General features: G+C 35.6%; 1 protein-coding gene across 1 annotated transcript in view; it reads right to left on the minus strand.

Annotated features, from left to right (window-relative positions):
* Nucleotides 1-25,148, minus strand: part of ADAM10 (ADAM metallopeptidase domain 10) — a 111,020-nt gene that overhangs the window by 67,520 nt on the left and 18,352 nt on the right. The window contains exons 2-4 of the mRNA XM_067748353.1: nt 14,724-14,874; nt 3,047-3,165; nt 930-1,088 (exon numbers count right to left, since the gene is read on the minus strand). Of these exons, the coding sequence (XP_067604454.1) occupies nt 930-1,088; nt 3,047-3,165; nt 14,724-14,874 (429 nt within the window). The remainder of the gene's footprint in view (nt 1-929; nt 1,089-3,046; nt 3,166-14,723; nt 14,875-25,148) is intronic.

Consider the following 25,148-nt stretch of genomic DNA (forward strand, 5'->3'; position numbering starts at 1 on the left):
ATTATGCTATTTTCTATAGTAATCGAGCATTAGAGATGACAAGCAAGTTGGACAGACTTAAATACAGAAACGGTCAGAGCTGATAAAGCAAGAAGTCGACATGGTTAACACTTTCCAGTACATTACCAGGGGTGAGAACGAAATTACTGACAACAAATTTCTATATGTAGAAAGGAAAATGAAGCCTGGAAGCTGCCAAATAAGGAAAATAGGCAAAACTTGATAGACTACTCTTACTACAGTCAAAAATAAAATATGAGTATTCAAGAGGCCTGTGAATTAGAGGAATGCATTTCTGGGTCATTTCATTACAGCATTCTCGTGATTAAATGACTATGGATATACAGACAATGGTAGAATGAAAAGGGGAAGTCTAAATACATTTTCTATTCTTAAAACACAGAAAAAGAACTCTCCCAACAAATTACCATCATACAAGACCATGGTCGAGAACAAAATCCATAAAGATAAATCTGAAGTCTTACCAAGTGGAAGTCATTTCAAGATTCCAAAAAGAAATACTCAAAAGGCTTAGAAATTACAAAAATATCTAAAATATTCTTTAAATACTATGCAAATATCCACATTGAAATTTACATAAGAAGATGATGCTTCAGTAGGCCACACACACAAAGGTGTTACAGCATTAAATGACTGGATGATACCACAATATAGAATTTCCAGTTCAATCGGAGTTGGTTGACTCATAGTTCAAATAGAATTGGTTGTAGCATATCAACAAAGTAGTACCAGCACAGACTGACAATGATATTGTCTCAACGATATAGATCCATTCTTTAATTGAGATTTTAGTTGTGAAACTATTTTCTAGCCTGATTAACAGCTTAGGAAAGAAAACAGCTCAGGTTTCATTTGTCTCCACATAGTTTTAACTATTTATATACTCTTTGCAAAATTTAAGTACTTACTAATATCATCTTCATGATAAATGACAGAGTGAAATGGCAGAGTGCGGTCTTTAATATATCTCTCTGCTGGCTCAACATAAAATGTGCCACCACGAGTCTGAATGAATCCTTCAAATCTTCCATCAACAACAGACCCATGGCTAAAACTTCCTTCTTCACCTATTAATGAAAGCCACAAACTCTTAAAAATTTGATTTGCACATGAATGTTAAATTCATTCTCCTTTATAAAGCCATTCTTATGTATTGAGAAAAAAACTAAATACAAATTTACCGGGGAAATTAAGTTTCACATGAAACGTATCAACCTGAATGTGAACAACAACTGGAACTTAGTTAAAATATATACAGTATATATATAGTAACAACAATGAAAAATGGAACATCTGTCTTGCTGACAATCAAATTCCCAGAACCTAGCACAGTGCCTGGCATGCATGCAATAATCATTCAAAAAAATGACTTAAATAAACTTAGAGGCAAGCAGATACACTGATAAAATATACATTTTCAAAATAAAGATATTAAAGTATCTTTTGAAATTCTACTCTAATTGCCATAAGAAAAAAAGTTCCTTTCCCACCTAATATATTCTGCACGAACCTTTTAGCTTCCTTACCACCAGTAGGTTTTATAAATACATTTTAAAAATAAGACAGTATTAAATATTTCAGAAGCAATTTGAACAAAATATGCCAACAATTCTTTCTGAGATATTGGAAAAAGGTTCATGATAGTATCCCATCAATTATACTTCTTTAGGGAAAGAAAATTATAAGAAAAAAAGTAGTTTTGTTTTTTAATACAGTCATAAAGAAAAGCTGAGTACCAAACATCAAATGATAAGAAGAGGTGGGTAGTTAGGTGAGGGCTTTAAAAGTTAAATTTGCCATTCAAAACTTTCTCATTAAAACAAAAATCAGGCTTTCTGCAATTTCTAAGTTGTAGATTAACAGTAATTAGTTGACTTTAAGTTAATCATAGACTGAAGCTGAGTCCAAGACATTTGTATTTTAAATGATATGATGTTTATCTGCAAACTCATTTAGTCTTGTACGCTTTTTGACTATCACCTACCAAAAAAAAAAGGGGGGGGCGGGTGCTGGGAGACTACTAAGTTACTTGACCAGCAAGATAAATGATCAAGAAAATAACAGAAAACTATAATCTAACATTAGAAATCTCGACCTATGGAAAAACACTTTCCTTCTCCATTAAAGAATTATAAGAATACAAAAAAACTTTTAATTGTTTAACTATGCTTGATCTACAAATAAGAAATTTTAAGTACGGAAATGTCTCATTTACCGATCATCATAAAAAAAAGTAAGAAACCTTTCTCAAAGCATTTAATTTTTCAAGTCAGGATTTTGAATGGAAATCGCTCTAATATGTAGAAATAAAATTTAACTTTCAGTTAACTTTAATAACTCTTAATAAATAGGATCATCTTGAGTATTTATTAACGTAGAGTTATAACTCAATGATATTTTGCCCCTAATACCTACAGAAGACTTTGCTTTTTTAACTTTTTTACGACTTCCATCAATTGTTCTGTTCTCCCTACATTACTAAGCTGACAGATGTAATTTTCTATTGGGCTAATAAGTGTGCCCCCCATCTCCCTGATACTTTTTTAAATCTGGTGTAGTAAGAGAAATTCATTAGAATTGTGAACAAAAAGCAAATAGATCCAGAGGAAGGAAGGCCCTGGGAGGACTTTCCTATGAATGACTTTGTCACATTATTTTTGGCTATTAAGATAATCTTTACAGTTCGTTATAAAACATAGTTAAGTTACTGTTAATTCCTTGCTTGGAAGATCAGAAAATTATATAAATCATTAAAATTTTTTTAAAAACCTAACAGTTTGGAGGTAATGAGAGTCAAAACTTCATACCTTTCAGAAGTCAGACGCTGCATAATTCAATACTAAACATATATGTAAAGGTTGATCGAAGAATTACTTCATTCTTCAAAGCCCATTGCTCTTCACAATACACTCAAATCTCCCCAGGATTTATCCCATCTTTCTGAAATATTTGCCTATACTTCAAAATGCATATATTTCCTTGTATAGAAAAAAATTAAACACGGTTCTTTTAAGGTTCAACTCACCATAAATATGTCCAGTGTAAATATGAGAGGTATCATAATCAAGTACCGTATTTGATGTTTCCACCCTAAATTCATCACTGAAAAGGGAAGTGTCCCTCTTCATTCGTAGGTTGAAATGTCTGCAAACAGGGTAGGAAAGGAAAAAAATGAAATTAAAAGGATCCAAATTTAAACAATGATTTTTTAAATTAAAAAAAAGCTGCAAAATGTGGATTGTTTCACACAATTTGTCTATTTGGGAAATAACTGGCTAAGATTTTCTTATAAAAATTCTGCTCTGAAATTCAAGCTAACATTGTGATACAACTCACATACAATTAAACAGTAATCATCTAGGGATATATTAAAAAAATAAATGCCTACAGACTGATTCTCACATGGTGAAACAAGATCATTCCAACAGCAACTAAGTTACTTGAAGATAAAAGCAAGCTTCTTGACCCAATTACTGTTAATTCACCACTACTTGTCTCCCCTCTCTAGTAATTCCACAGCTTTTCCATTTTCCCCTATAATTCACAACTCAGATAAGAGAATACATAAGTGCCATCTAATTAGATACTTAACATCTCTTTTCAGACAAGCAAGTATGCATGCTCTTTCTTTCACACACAGACACACACATACAGAAAGACAGACACACATACACAAAAAACTTTACAACTCCTTTATTTTTCCCTGGGGCATCTTCTTCTAATTTTTTTTAGACCTTTCTCAGTTCAATTTGGAGATCCCAAACCCAAAGGACCATGATATTAGCTGAAATTATACTCATTCTAACTGTCCTCTATAAAGGAAAAGGAAAGACCAAAATACTGAAATAAAATTAAATAAAGAAATCTAGGGTTTTAGAATCAAACTCAGAATCAAAATCTTAAGCCTAGTAAATCCTTGCTAGTCCAGGATTCCTGTCCATTAAATGAAGATAACACATTCTATTTTCTGGAACAATTTTAAGGATTAGAGATTATAACGTATGTAAAGTCATTAACACAGTACCTGGCACAAAGGAGATGTAAAGGGTAGTAAAGTAGCTATCACTACCTAACTTTAAAAACTGTATCAAGTCTCCTTTATAACTGCCATAAATGTCTGCATATAACACAACTTCTACTCAGTGAATATGAACCAAAGTCTTTAATTAGCCAACCCCCAAATGTTAGTAGGATGTGGAATAATTTGAACTCTGACACATTGCTGGCGGAGGTAAAAAATGGTATAATCACTTTGGAAAACTGGCTGTTTCTTATAAAGGTAAACATACAAAAACCCTATGACCCACAATTCTATACCAAGAGAAATGAAAATATAAAATATATGTCCACACAAACAAATGGACACAAATGTCCAAAGCAGCTTTATTCATAATAGCCCAAACCTGGAAATAACCTAAATGTCTATCAGCAAGTAAAGAGAGAAAAAGGTTGTGGCTTATTCATACAGTAGTAGCAAACTATTCAGCAATAAAATCATCAAACTACCAAAAATAGGTACTTTTATAAAACACAAAAGAATGCACACAGTATATATAATTCCATATATATGTAATTCTAGAATAGGCAAAATCTATCTCTAGAGACAGAAAGCAGATTAGTAGTTGCCTGGGATGGAGAGACTAAGAGCAAAAGGGAATGAAGGAATTTTTTGCTCTGATGGAAATGTTCTACACCTTGATTTGAATGGTGGTTCACAAGTGTATACATTTGTCAAAACTTAAACTATACACTTGAAATGAATATATTTTATGTAAATTATACTTCAATAATGTTGATTTTAAAGAAAAAAATCAAATCATTTTTCAAGTGAATAGGGGTCAACAGTTGGGTATAATAACCATTACCTTCATAGAGTGTCACCCTTTCTGAACACTATTTTATCTTTTTCCCTTAATTTCCTGTATTGGCAACCTTTTATTTTGCAGCTGCATTCATTTCCACTTGCCTAAACCTCTCACCAAAAAACTCCTAGGGCTTCTCAACTACTGTGGCAAGGACTGTAGGCTAGGAAAGACATCCTTAGAACCTTAACGTTCCAATCTACTGCAGCAAGTAATCAACAAAGCCAAACACATCTTCTAAATGGGAACTCCAAAAAGTCAAAAAAAGACAATCCTAAACAAACAGGAATCTTTCCTGAATTCTTATTGTATATCCTTTTCATAAAATTCCTTTTAACCAACTAACAGACATGAAATTCTTGAAAGGTGAGTATAAATACACACATTATTTTTTAAAGGATCACATTTTGGAAAATCATTAATTTATCATTATATACACTTTTAATTTACTATATAAATACCACCTCTAAAAGAGCATCTTTGTTAAACAGACTAAACAGTAAAAATCCAAGGGCTTAATATGTTTGTCATTCAGGATTTATTATTCAGCAAAACTGTTTTGCCTTAAATCCATTATAAGCAGCAGCATTAGTACTCTATATCTCCCTCCCCCAAAATGGTAAAAGCTTCAGAAAGGACATTTAAGTTCAATATGAGAACAATCTATGCTGCAATCCCTACTCAAAACAATAGTTTTATATCACTTTACATGTCTATGCAGATAGCAATCCTAGAGGGATGTTGTAACAGAGAGAATTTAAGAACACTTGAAGTAGGCCCCTTCTAATCTTGATATTGATTTCATAAGAAAATCATCTCATATATACAAAACATTATTCTCACTATTGATTTAAATTGGATTGAAACCACATATAAAATCAGTTTTCAATTATGCACAGTCAAGAAGCAACATAGATAATAAAACAAAAAAATCAAATTTACATCATACCCCCAAGATGCACTGCTCTATTAATATCAAAATTAATGTGCATCTGAAACATATATAAACAAAGAAGGAATGGAACAAGGGTGAGCCTGGAAGGCAGGTAAATGGTAGAAGAAGCCAGACTGAATTAAACTCTGTCACAATCCATGAAACAGATCAACTACAAATGAATAATCAGAAGCTGGGTATATTATTCCATTAACTAAGTCATTGGATTCCAGTTCTCTAATTTTAATTCCACTACCATCTGTTTGATAGTTCATATCTTTACACTATTTTAATATTTATATAAATTGCAAATTCTTTGCAATAGTCCTGTCAGACAACACATTATAAAGTAATAATAATAATTAGCTGATGAACACATCCTACCTTCCCAATTTCTCAACAAGCCTTGAACAAAAAATCATCTGAAAACATAACCTGATTCTTTTTATTTTATTTATTTATTTTTTGGCTGCATTGGATCTTCGTTGCTGTGCGTGGGCTTTCTCTAGTTGCAGTGAGTGGCGGCTACTCCTTGTTGTGGTGCGCGGGCTTCTCATTGCAGTGGCTTCTCTTGTTGCAGAGCACGGGCTCTAGGCGCACGGGCTTCAATAGTTGTGGCTCACGGGCTCAGTTGTTGTGGCTTGCGGGCTCTAGAGCGCAGGCTCAGTAGTGTGGCACACGGGCTTACTTGCTCTGCAGCATGTGGGATCTTCCCAGACCAGGGCTCGAACCCATGTCCCCTGCCTGCACTGGCAGGAGGACTCTTAACCACTGCACAACCAGGGAAGTCCCAACCTCATTCTTTAATTGCTTAAACTTTTCGCCCAAAGGTCAGAATAACTACAGTGAACACTGCCTTATAAAAATCACTGTATTTTGGGAAAACAGTTTGGTGGTTCCTCAAAAAGTTAAACAGAATTACCATATGATCCAGCAATTCTACTTCTATGTATACACCCAAAGGAATGGAAATCAGGGACTCAGATACTTGTACACCAGTGTGTGTGGCAGCATTATTCACAATAGCCAAAAGACAGAAAAAATTCTAATATTCATCAACATATGGATTTCAAGATGTATGTATGGGGAATTCCCTGGTGCTTCAGTGGTTAGGGCTCCGCGCTTTCACGGCCAAGGGCCCAGGTTCAATCCCCGGTCAGGGAACTAAGATCCCATAAGCCGAATAGTGCGGCCAAAAAAAAAAAGATGTACATATGAGTGGTATATACATACAATGGATTATTCAGCCTTAAAAAGGAATGAAATTCGGATACACTACAACACAGATGAACATTAGAAACATTATGCTAAGTGAAAGGAGCCAGACGCAAAAGGCCACATATTATATGACTCTAGTTATGCAGGACATAGAATAGGCAAATTCCTAGAGATAGAAGGTAGAACACAGGTTTCCAAGGGCTGGTAGGAGGGCAGAATTGGAAGTTATTGTTTCTGTTTGGTATAATCAAAAAGCTCTAAAAATGAATCATGGTGATAGTTAGACAACACTTTGAATGTACCTAATGCCACTGAATTGTACACTTAAAAATGATTAAAATAGTAAGTTACATGTTATTTTTCCACCATAAAAATAAATAAATGTTTAAAAATCATTGTACTGGGACTTACCTGGTGGCACAGTGGTTAAGACTCCACACTCCCATTGCAGGGGGCCAGGTTTGATCCCTGGTCAGGGAACTACATCCCACATGCATGCCACAACTAAGAGTTCACATGCCACAACTAAGGAGCCTGCATGCCGCAACTAAGGAGTCCACCTGCTGCAACTAAAGGAGCCCACATGCACCAATTAAGGAGCTGGTGAGCTGCAACTAAGGAGCCCACGAGCCGCAACTAAGACCCAGCACAACCAAATAAATAAATAAATCAACATTTTTTTAAAAAATCATTGTATTCCCAAAAACTAGGGTATAAAATAAAATTGTGCAGGAGAGATACCCTTCCTAGTGGTAAAAGCCCCTAGAGAACTGGTTGAGATAGTAGTATTGTGATGATAATGATGAGATTATAACATTCTTCTTAAATTTATATAGGTTTACAGTTTTCAGAGCACTTTCACACATATTACTGCATCCCGTCCTCACAGTAACATTGCTAAGGAAGCACGATGAATATTTTTATCAAAGGGCATGACTCAGGTCACAAGACTAGAATTAGGACTAGAACTCTAGTATTTGGTTGCTGCATCTTGCTTTCAATCATACCACGAATGCCTCTCAAGCATGTGCCGGAAGCAGTCAAGCTAATATATGCTGAGTGTTGTAGCAGTCTTAATGTATGTAATATTATCAGTCTTCACCAAGTCACCTTTTAAAATTTGAACAAATGCAAGTAAGATACAGAAGTGAAAATATAACGTTATTTGAATTTCACTGAAAATTCTACTTTACAACACCACCATAAGAAGTTCCCTTTGATTATTAATCCCGTTTTACTATGTTTCTTTCAGTAAGTTTAGTTCTCTTTTTTTATATGTGTGTATATATATATATATTTTTTTTTTTTTTTTTTTTTCGCTGTGTTGGGTCTTCGTTTCTGTGCGAGGGCTTTCTCTAGTTGTGGCAAGCAGGGGCCACTCTTCCTCGCGGTGCGTGGGCCTCTCACTATCACAGCCTCTCTTGTTGCGGAGCACAGGCTCCAGACGCGCAGGCTCAGTAGTTGTGGCTCACGGGCCCAGTTGCTCCGTGGCATGTGGGATCTTCCCAGACCAGGGCTCGAACCTGTGGCCCTGCATTGGCAGGCAGATTCTCAACCACTGCACCACCAGGGAAGCCCTCTTTTTTTTTATTGTTATAATATAGTATACTGTCATCAAAGATAAACTTTAGATTTCCTCTGAGGAGGAAGATGCTCTGTATAAGGAACATCATTCGCACTGGGAATATTTTCCTACTGTTAGATTTAATCACTATGTTGATTCTATGAATCAATAGTATTTTGTCTCTCATCTTGATTATAGTAGTTCTATTATAATTCTTTCCTTAGTGGCATATAGTAAAGTTATAAAGAATAGAGTAAAATTATAGGAGGGCAAAATCAACTAACAAATGACAGCAATTTGAAAAAATACAGGAAACAGATTCCAAATCTCTGGCCTCAGTGCTTTGAAAATGCAGTTGTACCATGTGGTAATAATAGTTGGTTTTCCCCTCTAAGGCTTGAGAAAAGCACTCTAAATCTAAACTAAACAAACAAACAGAGGTACCAGAACCACCTGTGGTACAGAACAACAAAATAAATTATGCTAGGATATGATTCTTTAAGTTTTTGGTTGATCATATACTTCTATATTAAAGAGGTACCATTCTATATATTAGAACAGTAAGAATATAAACTGAAAAGAAGTTGCCTTTTCCCATATGATAGCTATTTAGGCTAAAGATAATATGGCCCTGACTCTCAGAAGAAAACAGCAATAGTTAAAGGTGCATCCCTTGAACTGAAGTCATATTAGGACAAAAAGCCTCGACTAATCAAGTACCTTGGTAACAGGGGGAAGAAACCTGAGAGCAAAAACCTTGCTTCCAAGTATGTCTGTAATCCAGCAGTCCCAGACGGGTCTACTGAGTCTAAATGGAACAGGTTTATGGTAGACCTGGGTAGTGATTCCTAGAAATAAAACAGTACTTAATAGCCATCCCTGACATTTCTAGGTATTCTTTTCCTTGTAACATTCACCTTCTTCTTAATAAAGATGCTTGACAGACTCTCCATTCAAACTATTTTTGTAAGACAAGTTGCCAGTATTAACAGCAAATATTACTATGAGTCAAATATCTAGTTTACTTCCACTAGTATATTTTTTGAAACAGCAAAGTCCTTTTTCAAATTATCTTAAAGAAGCCACTATCCGCCTCCTCCAAAAAAAAAAGGATAAAATAGAACAGGTTGGTAGAAGGGGAAAGGGCAGAGTCAGCCCACCTGCGGCCCATTGGGAAGAACCTGAGGCAACCTCCAAAGAAATTCTAGGGTTCTACAGTTTGAAAAACACAGTTCCAGGCTTTACTGATGGCCCTGAGGTAGATAGATTACCGCAAATAAGCAAAAATACATATACGAGATTCCTCAAGAGCTCCCAAAGAAGATAAAAGTGAAACTAAAACTCAAGCAAAAATAAGTAAATGTATCCTGTGTAAGGAGAAGCAGGGACTTCCCTAGTGGCGCAGTGGTTAAGAATCTGCCTGCCAATGCAGGGGACACAGGTTCAACCCCTGGTCTGGGAAGATCCCATACACCGTGGAGCAACTAAGCCCATGCGCCACAACTACTGAGCCCGTGAGCCAAAACTACTGAGCCGACGTGCCACAACTACTGAAGCCGGCGTGCCTAGAGCCCGTGCTCCGCAACAAAGAGAAGCCACCACAATGAGACGCCAGTGCACCACAACAAAGAGTAGCCCCCCGCTTGCCGCAACTAGAGAAAGCCCGCGTGCAGCAACAAAGACACAAGGCAGCCAAAAATAAATTAATTAAATAAATTAAATTAAAAAACAAAAGAAAAATACGTTTACACTCGTATTTCCATTCCTTTTTCAAAACAGGAGGAAGCTCAGTTTTTTAAAACTCATTCCCTCTCTTCTACATAAACCCTAGTTAGTGCTTAAAAACATGAAAAATAAAAATGGTATTTCATGTTAAAATCTTATCAAAGAAGCTAAGCTCAGAGCCATCATCAGCTCTCAATTTAACTTCTTCAACACAGAATTAACATGAACACAACTCAGTTGCTATTTCTTATTTCAGTAAGTAATTCAAATAGCCAGTGTAGCCTTCAGAGTTTTAAAAAACATATTTGTTAGGCTTTTAATTTCTGTGTTTAACGAGGAATCAGGCAATCAGGCAATAACTAAGAATTGAATATCCTAGAAAATCCACTGCTGAGACCAAGAGTGGTATGAAATATACTTAAACAAAAGTATATGCTAAAGGGCACTGTACTTGACATAAAATAGGTACAAATAAATACCATTTTCCCTTAGGAAATTTTGCTCAAACTTGCTCAAATCTTGTTGGAACAGATTTCAGGGTCAGGTCAGTATTTTTTTTTATTTTGTTTTTCCATATCCATAACAATAGCATTTTTACACAATTCTAATTTATTCTGTTGCTCTTCTTTATGAGTTGGCATCTATCTGTGCTCCCTAGATTCTCACTTCTGTGTCTTAAAGTGTGCTGGTTTGTCTATGGAGTTAAAAGCATTCTGGGTTTCTGCTACGCTACTCATGATACGTCAGAGATAAAGTCCAAGACACTTCCTGACTAACCCGGCTCCGGTCAGGACCCAAAGAGAATACTTATGCCTTTTACAGGTTACCTGGGCCACATCCTTGATACCCTCACATTTCAGAGGCAGGGAGAACTTGAGTCTCAACTGCAAAGAAACTTCAAATCGAATTATCTGACCATTTATTATGAACAGTTCGTAAATGTACAGTTAAGGCTATAGGAATAATTATCTTATCAAAATCAGAAAAAAGAAAACTCCAAAACATCATACTGCACTTAGATAAAATTTTGGTATCTTCTACACTATATACAAATCACATATTAGATGGAAACAATTTCTGATTTATTGATTATGTACCTAAACAATTAAACACAGAAACATAAAGAAGTTTATTACTGACTAGACAGTGTTTTGAGAGTTCTTTTAAATTTAGTTACTTGAGTGTTACTAATATATTTTGTAGAACTTTAAAGCAGGAAGAGGCCTTAAACATTATCTCATCCAAACTTCAAGGTTTTACTAATGAGGAAGCTAAGGCTCAAAAGAATCTCTAGATAACACATGCCAACTCAGAAGGGAACACCATTCAGGCTCCAAATCACCACAGTACTCCTTTCTCTACCCAGTTTACGACTGTTTCAATACATATATTATACTTCCTATAAAAATCACAAGTTCTTTACTAAGTAGCTTCCTACTCAAATGCAAATCTATGAAAGGCAGTAAAGTTAGCAAAGTCGTGAGAAGACCAGAAAATAAAGTTGACTGTCCAAAGTATATAATGGAAAACAAAACATGAAGGAAATGTTTAAAAATACATATACACACAAGAAAAAAAAATGTTAACTTCATGATGTATATGAGTCAAATTATTATACTATACATCTTAAATTTGTACAGTGCTATATGTCAATTATATCTCAATAAAACTGGAAGGGAAAAAAAAGAGCAATGGTTTTTCATGGAATTCTCAAGAATGGACATTAGGCTTAAAGAATCTCGACATTCCTTCACTTAACACTGATATTTGTAAGCGTGGGATGTGATCCACCCTTTCTTATTTAGGAAACGTGGAAGCCAGGTTGAAAGAATTGTGTTCATGTGCTTAGGCATAAAACAAACAGAACAAAGAATGATTTTAATACTGAAAGACACATACACACACACACATACCCACACCCTAGAGAGGCTGTGCTAGTACCCAAAACCAACATTTTGTATATGGTGGAGAAGGAGAAGAAACTTAGCAAGAAATCTATAATTATATTTATCAAGGTCATTTTTGTAGGCCTACTTCAAGGAAAGGGAGAAATAAAACTATGAGATCATCACATTTTTAACTAAGGTATGTTATAAGATAGTTACAATAATCATGTTTTAGGACACAAACTCTGAGACAGTGTGAATATACAAGTATAATAATTGAGACAACAAAATTAAATTCCTGAATTCAGATCTATTCTAGAAAATGTAGTATATGTATATAGTTAATTAAACAGATTTCTGTTAAAAGTACCTAAGATAACCACTAACACACAGAATGAGATTTCCTGGGTCCAGGTCCTTTGCTGAGAGCCTCAGCTAGAAGTAAGTCCTCCTCCCTTTGAATACCTACAGCATTTTATCTGTAAAGCACCATATCACATTTTCTTCTTATACAATGACTTACGCACATCTTGCAGCTCCTATCAGAATAACTAAATAACAGCGTGTACTTGTACACTCTCTCTCAGTTACGCTCACACATGTACCAAAAAAAACAAAAGGAGGTAGGGATTTGGTTTTGCCATATGTTCAATATGAATTATGTAATGGAGCTAATAAAAATCTAATGATGTAATAGAAATGTGGTATCCAAACCAAAGGCAGCTAGAATCTCAACTTTTCCTTTTGGCAGTCACACGATATCTGCAATACAGCATTAAATTTACTTTGAGATAGTTACTAAAAACTTAGGAAGGCTTAATGATTGCTTATTATTTCATGGTACCAATAAAGAATGGGTAATTAAAATTTTTTCTGAGGTTAAGGGTCATAAAAATTTACATGATTTGCCATCAGTAAAATTTTTATCTAGAACAGATCCTGAAATGAATTTTTTCTTCCTTCAGAACAAAGTAGATTTTATAACTTGAAAGTACTTTTTTCTATAATGATCATTGTTTTGTAATATGGAAATTAAGTTAAGTAATGCATTTATTTCCATGTGCAAAATACTTTGTTTCATAGCAATTCTTATTATCTGATTTTTTTCATCCATTAAAATCTTTCTTGAGTGTCTATAATATAAGGGCAAATAGCAGACACTAAATAGTAGCATGTGTCTGCCTGTGAGGAAGAAAAAACAGTTACAGAAAAATAAACAAGAAATGCACCCATGAAAAGGAAGAGATACTGAACCAATGCCAAAGGCACAGGTAAGTAATTTAAAGGTTCAGAGGAAGGTGTAAATAAAGCTTCAAAGAAGTAGAACTTGAATTGTGTATTAAAAGATGATCAGAATTTAAGATAAATAATACAGGAAACAAACTGTACATGGTATATTCAGCAATGAGAAGCTCATTCTGAATGAAACAGACACAATATGGGGAAGTGGAACAAAGTAAGTTTAGAATAGACTTGAGTTAATTTACAAAGAATCTTGAAAGCCCAGTTAAGAAATCTGGCTAACAATCATTAATTGAAGACTTTAGAGCAATAAGCTGACATGAAAAAGGAAGCATTTAAGGAAGAGTCATCTTGTAGCAGTACATAGTATAGCTTTAATGATAAATGGAATGGAAGCTGGGAAACCTATTAGGAGGTGAATAATAAATCAGGGTTACAACTGTAGAAAAAGTACAAAAGGAATAGACTTATTCATTACAGCAGGCAAGGCAGAGAATCTGACAAAGAATACTTGAAGATTTTGTATCTGAATACTCCTAACAGACAAAGAAAAAAATAATATGGGGTCTTGAATCAGCCAGGTCCAGGTAAAATCTGTGCTACGTAACTTTAAAGAAGTTATTTAACTTCTGTGAGTCTTAGTTTCCTTGGATATAAAAAGATTTATCTTGTTTGGGTGTAGAGAGATTAAAAAAGAAAATGCATATAAAGCATCCGGTACCTGGAACACAACAGGACTAAATAAATGTGATTTTTTTTTTTTTACCTCTCTCCCTTGGCTCCCTGTTCTTTATTCCTTAACAATTCTGTCTGAGAATTAAGCAGTACAGTAGGTCATCTGTCTACAAGTTGTCATTTTAGAGCTGATAAAATTGAGTTAATGAGAAATTAAATGACTTACTTAATAGCCTACAACTAGCTATCTTTACTCTCGGCACCAGAGAACAGACACATAGGCCATAAAACACATAAAATTAGCTGAACCACAAACATAGACTCTTCTTCAAAGACACATCCTCTGATAATACAACAGAGGATCTGATTCATAAACCTAAAAACATTTAAATGTGACTGTTTCCTTAACAACATAAAAAGGGCAATCCATTTTAAAATAAAACATTTTTTAATGTATACACCAAATTTCAGTGTAGGCTGAATTTCCAAATGGGGACCTTTCCATTAGAGAAGGAAAATTAAGGGTATAAATTTCTTCTCTTAATATAGATTGAATACATGGGAACTTCAGACACAGTCAGCATAAATTTACTCACCTTCCATGAGCATGGAAATCTAGACGTAAAAACTGGTCCTCATGTGAAACCGCTCTTTTGGCACGCTGGTGTTTTTGGTGTAATGAATCCACATCATAAGATAATCCTTCATAATGTCTAATGTATTTATTTAAAGGATTTCCATACTGACCTATAAAAAATAAACAATTTAAATTAATGTCATCTTGTGGCCCATTCTAGTTCTAATATGGTTCCATGATTATTCAAATATCTATAAATATGAAACTGTTTCACTAATCCTAGTACTTTATTTTCATATACTTTTTTTTTTTGGCTATGCCGTGTGGCATGCAGGATATGAGTTCCCCCACCAGGGATCGAATCTGTGCCCCCTGCAGTGGAAGCATGGAGTCTTAACCACTGGACTGCCAGGGAAGTCCCTAAAACCTTATTATAATGGGAATTTTAACCACACACACAAGTTTTGATGTTAGCCATAGGTTTGTCTAGGATGTCCTTTATCAGGTTGACAAAGTTATCTTCTATTAATACTTTGCTGATAAAAACTATCAGGAAGAGTTGTTGACTTTTGTCACCCACTCTTTCTGCATCTGTTAAGATGATTATAATAGATAACCAACAAGGACCTACTGTATAGCACAGGGAATTATACTTATAAGGGAAAAGAATCTGAAAAAATACACATATATAAAATATGTATAAATGAATCACTTTGTTGTACACCTGAAACTAACACAACATTGTAAATCAACTATACTGCAATAAAAATAAGTAAATAAATTTTTAAAGAGATGATTATATGGTTCTTTCTTTTTAGTTTATTAATATGGAAAATTAATTGACTGATTTTCATGGGCAAAGGAACTAAATAGACACTTCTCCAAAGAAGACATACAGATGGCCAACAGACACATGAAAAGATGCTCAATGTCACTAATTATTACAGAAGTGCAAATCAAAACTACAATGAGGTACTACCTCACACCAGTCAGAATGGCCATCATTAAAAAGTCTACAAATAATAAATGCTGGAGAGGGTGTGGACAAAAAGGAACCCTCCTACACTATTGGTAGGAATGTAAGTTGGTGCAGCCACCATGGAGAACAGTATGGAGGTTCCTCAAAAAACTAAAAATAGAATTACCATACGATCCAGCAATCTTACTCCTGGGTATACATCTGTACAAAACTATATTTCAAAATGATACATGCAGGCTTCTCTGGTGGCACAGTGGTTAAGAATCCGCCTGCCAATGCAGGGGTCACGGGTTCAAGCCCTGGTCCAGGAAGATCCCACATGCTGCAGAGCAACTAAGCCCATGTTCCACAACTACTGAGCCTGCACTCTACAGCCCATGAGCCACAGCTACCAAGCCCTCATGCTACAACTACTGAAGCCCGTGCGCCTAGAGCCCGTGCTCCACAACAAGAGAAGCCACCACAATGAGAAGCCCACACACTGCAATGAAGAGTAGCCCCCACTCACCACAACTAGAGAAAGCCCACGTGCAGCAAAGAAGACCCAATGCAGCCAAAAATAAATTAAATAAATTAAATTAAATTTAAAAAAAAGATACATGCACCCCCTATGTTCATAGCAGCACTATTCACAATAGCCAAGACATGGAAACAACCTAAATGTCCATCAACAAATGAATGGGTAAAGAAGATGTGGTACATATATACAATGGACTACAACTCAGCCATAAAAAAAGAACAAAATAATGCCATTTGGAGCAACATGGATGGAACTAGAGAATATCATACTAAGTGAAGTAAGTCAGCAAGAGAAAGATAAATACCATATGGTATCACTTATATGTGGAATCTAAAATATGACACAAATGAACTTATCTGCAAAACAGAATAGACTCACGTAGAGAACAAACTTGTGGTTGCCAAGGGTGGGGATGGAGGAGGGGTGGAGTGGGAGTTTGGGGTTAGCAGATGCAAACTATTACACAGAGAACAGATAAACAACAAGGTCCTCCTGTATAGCACAGGGAACTATATTCAATATCCTGTGATAAACCATAATGGAAAAGAATAAAAAAAGAATGTGTGTGTGTGTGTGTGTGTGTGTGTGTGTGTGTATGTATGTATAACTGAATCACTTTGCTGTATAGCAGAAATTAACACAACATTGCAAATCAACTATACTTCAATTTTTTAAAAATTGTTCATTTTCTAATGTTAAACCAACCTTGCATTACTGATATAAATCCCACTTGAATATAGTATATTATGCTTTATAATACTGTTGGATTCAATTTGCTATAATTTTGTTTAGAATTTTTGTTATCTATGTTCATGAGAGACACTGGTCTGTAGTTTTCTTGGACTTTGTCAAGTTTTGGTATCAGTATAAAAAAAAAGACCTTGAAAGTATTACCTCTTCTTCAATTTTCTAGACAAATGTATGTAGAATTGGTATTATTTCCTCCTTAAATGTTTGATAGAATTCACCAGTGAAGCCATCTTGGCCTGGAATTTTCTTTGTGAAAGGTTATTAATGACATCAATTTGATATATAAACAGCTAATCTGGTTATCTACTTCCTGAGTGACCTTTGGTAAGAATTTGTCCATTTTACCTAAGGTGTTGAAGTTATGGAGATAAAGCTGTTCATAATATTCCCTCATTATGTTTTTTGTATCTTTTGAAACTATAGTGATGTTACCTCCCTCATTCCTGATATTGGTAATCTGTATCTCCACTCTTTGGTCCTGATCAGGATAGCTAGAGATTTACTGATTTTACTGATCTTCTGAAGAACCAACGTGTAATTCCTTTGATTTTCCTTATTTTTCTGCTTTCTATTTTTTTATTTTTTACTTTGATCTTTCTTTCTTTCCTTCTGCTTACTTTGAGTTTAATCACTCTTCTTTTTTTAGTAAAGACCATTGATTTAAGACTTTTCTTTTCTAATCCAGGTATTTAGTGCTATAAATGTTCCCTTAATACTGCTTTAGCAACATCCCACAGATTCTGTTATGCTGTGTTACCATTTTCATTCTGTTCAACATACTTTCTAATTTCCTTTTTGATTTCTTCTATGATTCATGTGCTATTTAGAAGTCTGTTATTTAGATTTTAAATATGGGGAATTTTTCAGTTATCTTTCTGTTACTGACTTCTAATTTAATTCTACTATACCCAGAGAACATACTTTGTATGACATCAATCCTTTTAAATACATTGAGACTTATTTTATGACCAAGAATTTGGTCTATCCTTGCAATGTTTCATGCACACTTGAAAAGAATGTATATTCTGCTGTTAATGGATGAGTGTTCTAGAAATGTCAGTCTCTGCACTTATTGAGTACAGTGTTTTATAAATGTCAACCAGGTCAACTGGCTGACAGTGTTGTTCAAGTCTTCTATACCCTTCATGATTTTCTATCTACCTGTTCTATAATTGAGAGAAAGGTATTGAAATCTCTGTCTGTAATTATGACTTTTTCTATTTCTCCTTGCAGTTCTCTGCTTAATTGATTTTTTGTTGTTGTTCTTTTTTTTAATTTATTTATTTTATTTATTTTTGGCTGCATTGGGTCTTCATTACTGCACGTGGGCTTTCTCTAGTTGTGGTGAGCAAGGGCTACTCTTCGCTGCAGTGCATGGGCTTCTCATTGTCATGGCTTCTCTTGTTGCGGAGCATGGGCTCTAGGCACGCAGGCTTCAGTAGTTGTGGCTCGTGGGCTCTAGAGCTCAGGCTCAGTAGTTGGGGTGCTCAGGCTTAGCTGCTCCACAGCATGTGGGATCTTCACGGACCAGGGATCGAACCCGTGTCCCCTGCATTGGCAGGCGGATTCCCAACCACTGCGCCATGAGGGAAGCCCTGCTTAATTGATTTTTGAAGTTCTATTATTACACGCATAAATGTCAAAGATTATTATGTATTATGCCTTTTGGATTAATTCACTCCTTTATCAATTATCAAATGATCTTCTTTATTCTTTGTAATATTCTATGTTCTAAAATCTACTTTGTCTGTTATTAATATAGCACTCTTTTTTTTCTTTTTTTTTTTTTGACTGGCATGATATCTCTTTTCCATCCTTTTATTTTTAATCTATTTGTGCCTACGTATTTAATGTGAGTTCACAGTAGGCAGCATAGAGCTGGGTCTTGCCTTTTTGTCCAATCTGATAATCTCTGCCTTTTAATTGGAGTGTTTGGATCATTTACATTTAAAGTAGTTACTAATGTGGTTGGGTTTAAGTCTATCATCTTGCTATTTATTTCTGTTTGTCCCATCTTTTCTCTGCTCCCTTCTCCTTTATTGGGACTAATTAATTTTTTATGATTCTGTTTTTACCTCTTCACTAGCTTATTAGCAAAACTCTCTGTTTGGTTGTTTTAGTGGTTGCTTTAGGGCTTATAAGTATACATCTTTAACTTAGCCTACCTTCAAATGATATTATAACACTTCAGGTATAAGAACCTGACATTACTATACTTTCACTTCTTTCCTCCTGGTCTTTAGACTATTGTCATCATACTTTACTTACTTGTGTCTTATAAAGCCCATAATACATTGTAATTGTTTTGGTTTAAACAGACAATTATCTTTTAAAGAGATTTAGATAACAAGGAAAAAACTCTCTTTCTCATTTCCAGGGTTCTTCATTTCTTCATGTTGATCCATATTTCCATCTGGTATCATTTTCCTTCTACCTAGATAACTTCCTCTAAAATTTCTTCTGCTGGTGAAGAGCTCTTCCAGATATTGGATGTCTCAAAGTCTTTATTTTTGTCTTCATTTTTGAAAGATATTTTCACTGGCACAGAATTCCAGGTCGACAAGTTCGTATTTTTTCTTTAATATTTTTAAAACCTTGCTCCACTCTCTTTTCACCCATATTCCTTCTGACAAGAAATCTGTCATCCTTACCATTGCTCCTCTGAATATAATGTGTCTTTTCCCTCCCTAGTGCTTTTAAGACTTTCCTTTTTAATACTGGTTTTGAGCAATTTGATTCTGACGTGCTTTGGTTTCTTCATATTTACTGAGCTTTAGTTTCAGTAAACTCCTTGGGTCTGTGGGTTTACAATTTTTCAACTCTTACTTCTTCAATTTTTTTCACTCTCCCCACCCCCACCCACCCAAGGACTCCAGTTACAAGTATATTAGGTCACTCAAATTCTTCCCACAGCCCACTGATGGGTTTTTTCATATTTATCAAAAATTCTTTTTTTCCCTGTTTCATTTTGAATAGTTTCTACTGCTGTCTTCTAGTTCAATAATATTCTGTAATGTCTAACCTGTTGTTAATGCCATCTGGTGTGCTTTCCATTGAAAACATTGTAGTTTTCATCTGCAGAAGTTAGATTTCCGTCTGTTTTATTTATACCTTTTAGGTCTCTATTTAACTTATTAAACATATGAAATACAGTTGTAATAACTCTTTTAATGTTCTTGTCTGCTAATTCTAATGCCCATGACAGTTATGGATTGGTTCCAATTGACTGCTTATTCTTCTCATTACAGATTGTGTTTTCCTGCTTCATTGCATGTCTCATAATCTTTCACTGAATAGATGGCAGACACTGTGAATTTCACCTTGTAGGGGCTGGACATTTTTTGTATTCTTATAAATATTCTTAGGCTTTGTTACAGGACAAAGTAAAGGTAGTTAGAAAGTTTGACCCTTTTGGCTCTTGCCTTTATGATTTGTTACATGGGTCTGGAGCAGGGTTCAGTGTAGGGCTAATTTTATTCCCTACCACTGGGGCAAGACATATCTGAGTACTCTATGCAATGCTCCACAAATCATGGCATGAGTTTTTCCCATCTGGCCGGTAAGAACAAGTACTATTTCCTGCACTATGTGAACATAGGGCACTGTTTCTTTCCTTGGCCTCAGGTAATTTCCTCACGTATACACACTGATCAATACTCTGCCAAACACTCCAGGGGAACCCTCTGCAGATCTCAGGGATTCTCTCTCTATGTAGCGTCCTTCATTCTGATATTGTCTGCAAACTCTAGGTGCTTTGGTCCCATTCCATCTCAACTCAAGAGTTCGTTCGTCTCCACCTAGGTTCCCTCTTGTAGCACGAATGAATTGCAGATGGAAATTCGTTCCAGGCAGAAAGCTGGAACAATCATAGGTCTCGCTTCATTTGTTTCCCCTCTCTTGAGGATCTTGTCCTTCACCACTTGGTGACCAGCGTATTAAAAACCATTGCTTCTCGCCTAATGTATTGCATAAAGCCTAAATGTTCCATCACTAAATTTTCTGTTTATGCAGTCAGTTGCTTGTCATTATATGGTTAAGGATACAAACTCTTAAGTCATCTGGGTTTAAGTTCTGAAGACTGCACAACAACGTAAATATACTTAACACTACTGAATTGTACACCAGAAATGGTTAAGATAGTAAATTTTATGGCAAGCATTTTCTTATTAGAATAAAAAAATTCTCTAGGTTTGAATCCCATTACCTTCATTTATTAGCTTGTTTCCCTGATCAAGTGGAAAACTCAACTTCATTTTCCCACCCTTAAAACAGAGAGAAGTAAGGGTCCCTGGTGGCACAGTGGTTGAGAGTCCGCCTGCCGATGCAGGGGACACGGGTTTGTGCCCCAGTCCAGGAGGATACCACATGCCGCGGAGCGTCTGGGCCCGTGAGCCACACCGCTGAGCCTGCGCGTCCGGAGCCTGTGCTCCCCAACGGGAGAGGCCACAACAGTGAGAGGCCCGCATACCGCAAAAAAAAAAGAAAGAAAGAAAAACACAGAGAAGTAGAATACCTCTTTTTTAAGGCTGTTACAATGATTAAATGATTTAAGCCATGTGTGGCAATCAGCAAAGTGCCTACCATACAGTGAAAGCTCAGTAAATTTTTCATAGTCATCACCATCTCTTCCCTTTCCTCCACTTCCTTTTTTGCCTTCTCTCACACTTGTCTTTGAGACCTATATACACAAATTGAGGCCATACATTCAGGAATAAAGACAGAACTAGGTTTGAATTCTGACATTTCCTCACCATAACTACATGATCTGGGTAATTATTAAACTTTTTTAAAATCTCAGGGTTTTTTTTTTTTGTCTGTAAAATAGAGACAAAAGTAAATAACTTAAATGCAAGTAAACTGCTTAGCACAAAGCCTAGCATGAAAAGACCATTCAATTTAAAATACTGAGTCACTGGTGGGAATGTAAATTGATACAGCGACTATGGAGAACAGTATGGAGGTTCCTTAAAAAACTAAAAATAGAATTACCATATGACCCAGCAATCCCACTACTGGGCATATACCCAGAGAAAACCATTAATTCAAAAAGACACATGCACCCCAATGTTCACTGCAGCACTATTTACAATAGCCAGGTCATGGAAGCAACCTAAATGCCCATGGACAGATGAATGGATAAAGAAGATGTGGTACATATACACAATGGAATATTACTCAGCCATAAAAAGGAACGAAATTGAGTCATTTGTAGAGACGTGGATGGATCTGGAGACTATCATACAGGAGTGAAGTCAGAAAGAGAAAAACACATACCGTATATTAACACATATATGTGGAACCTAGAAAAATGGTACAGATGAACTGGTTTGCAGGGCAGATATTGAGACACAGATGTAGAGAGCAAACGTATGGACACCAAGCGGGGAAAGTGGCAGGGGGTGGGGATGGTGGTGTGATGAACTGGGCGATTGGAACTGACATGTATACACTGATGTGTATAAAATGGATGACTAATAAGAACCTGCTGTATAAAAAAATAAAATTCAAAATAAAATAAAATTGACTCCTAAAAATAATAATAATAAAATAAAATAAAATACTGACTCACTTCACCATACTCTTGAATGCACTGCTCTCAACAGAGGTGACAGAAATGGAGTCTGAAACTAGAATCCAAAGCTATCTTACAACTAGCATAGAAAATATAGTGAACCCAAGGTATAAGAGAAAATAAAACCTCCCAGTATGGAACTTCTAAAAATCAGGACTCAATAATGGAATTATATATTGTACCAATGCATCTTCCATATTCCTTAAAAATATCTTTGAGTCTGTATGTGGCTTTTTAAAAATACCTCACACAAGATAAAATATCAAGAAAAAATCAAGAATGGGGAAGTTGTACTATGAGAACTTTGGGGTAGGTCTTTCATTTTCAAAATCAAAGTAGGATTACTGAATTGTATTTCTTTTAAGTGGACTGAATAGTCATAGTACAAACTTAGCTTTGCAAAGTTACTGCGTCCACTCCTTTTTCGGCACCAAAAAGTCAACTTTTTAAGTCACAATGCAGATAAAGCATTTTGCCACCTCTGATAACTTAAAACAGTAACTATGGCTGTTCTGGTGAAGCACATGTGATAACGGCTCAATTATTTGAATGGATATAACACTTCTGGGAGAGTTATTAAACAAAGTCATCTCTTCTCTGTGCCACACACAAAGGAATTTTATGAAGCAACATAATGTTTACCTTCACTTACAAAGGATCTGAGTGATGACTTTCAGAATCTTTACAATTGAGATAAAACATAATTCACTGGGTTTAAATGGGAAAGTTAAAAACGCTACCCAGGGACATACAGTTAACAAGTCCACTTCAGTATCAGCTTCTACAAAAGACCTATGTTTCTTTGTTAACTGTGCCTAAATATCAGTATTTATGACATGGTCACGGTAATACTTTAAAAATTATTGAAGAAAATGTATTAAATGAGGGAATTCCCTGGTGGTCCAGTGGTTAGGACTCAGCACTTTAACTGCTGAAGCCTGGGTTCAATCCCTGGTCGGGGAGCTAAGATCCCACAATCCACATGGTGCGGCCAAAAAAAAAAATGTATTAAATGAAACTGTATTATGCAGTTTCTCCCTCCAATACTTAATGAAACAATGGGAAAACCATGGGAAAAAACAACTATAAAAAGCAGCCCACCCTCCCACATTAAAAAAAAATCCTCAAGAACTAAAACCAAGTAAGAAATGGATATAACTAGTGTGTGTTAGGGCTAGCTGATACGGACTCACGAGTGCCAATTCTCTTCCCAACTGTGTTCAGTGACATGTTGGTAGCTTGAAATCAGCCATGGGTAGAGTATTCATGCTACTGAAATTAGAAATGGCTACAAATCAGAGGATTTTTTTTTCTTGTTTTCAAGAGAACCAGTGTACTAAAACAACACTGGGTATAACCTAATGGTATATCTTTCAAAGAAGCAGCCAAGGAAATAAACAGAATACTCTAATGAGAAAGTGTCAAAGCATAGCACACTGAACTCCAGACGCTGTCCCTAACCCTCATAAGCCATACAATTCACTTTTTAAAAAAATCTCAAGAGAACAGAGCCCTGGAATTCTCAAAAAGGTTGTATATGGTCATGAGTCCTGACTGCACAGAAGTAGGTAAAACACAAACTCTGTCACAGAAAAAAAATGACAGAACAAAGAAGAGCCACACCACTATGAACATGTCGAAACATACCAGAGCAAAAATAATGAAAAAAAAAAAAAAGCAAAAGAGAAAAAAACCCAACTGAGAAGGAAAACAAAAAACACTTAGAAACAATACAGGACAAACTGGAATCAATCAGTCTTAGATGATATTAAGGAATTCTTGTTAATTTTCTTCAATACAACAACACTGTGGTAATATAGTAGGAGAATAATCTGAATTTGGGGAGATGTACTTTGAAGTACTTAAGAGTAAAATGACACGCGTAATTTTCACTGAAGTGATTCAGAGTGGGACAAAAAAGAAAAAGGACACAACTGCTATCAGTTTCCACTTCTGACTATAATGGAGTAAGAGGAACTAAATTTAACCTACCACCACAAACATTCAGAAAACTTGACAAAATACATTGGAGGATAAACAAATGAGATAAGATCTACAATTGGCCCAACTTAACTACCCAGAGGCAGTTTCAGGTCAATATGCAGGGTAGAGGAACCCAAACAGAGCCTGCTGGTCTTGCTGAATTGAGGAGCCACGTATTTGAGTTCTGAGAGGCCAGGCGTTTAGAATTTGTGGGTCAGAGTGCCAAAGAAAAGGAAGCTAACAGAAAAGGAGCTCAGAGATCTAAAGAAGGGTCCCCTTACATGTTTGGCAGATTCATATCTGATCATGTGAGAGAATCAACTATCCCAGGCCAAAAAAATAAACCACAAAAAGAGTAAGCAGAACAATCTTAAAAGTTTATATTGATAGGGCTGGGAAGTGTTCATATTCCCACCATCCAGAGAAGACAGACCTGTAATATACGGAGCATTGGGTAGAGCCCTCAGGAATACATCACCTTATTTACGGGGCAAAATTAGCCACAGACTAAAGGCTGTTTGGGATCCACTCTAACAAAGCTTAAAGGCCATCTTCCAAAGGACTCAACTGATTCCAAGTAGTTTAATTGTACACCAAAAAATATGTGACAGTGTTTAAAGGCAAGACAAAAATCAAACAC

Source organism: Pseudorca crassidens, chromosome 1 (genome assembly GCF_039906515.1).
Source record: "Pseudorca crassidens isolate mPseCra1 chromosome 1, mPseCra1.hap1, whole genome shotgun sequence".
In the NCBI taxonomy this organism is placed as follows: Eukaryota; Metazoa; Chordata; class Mammalia; order Artiodactyla; family Delphinidae; genus Pseudorca; species Pseudorca crassidens.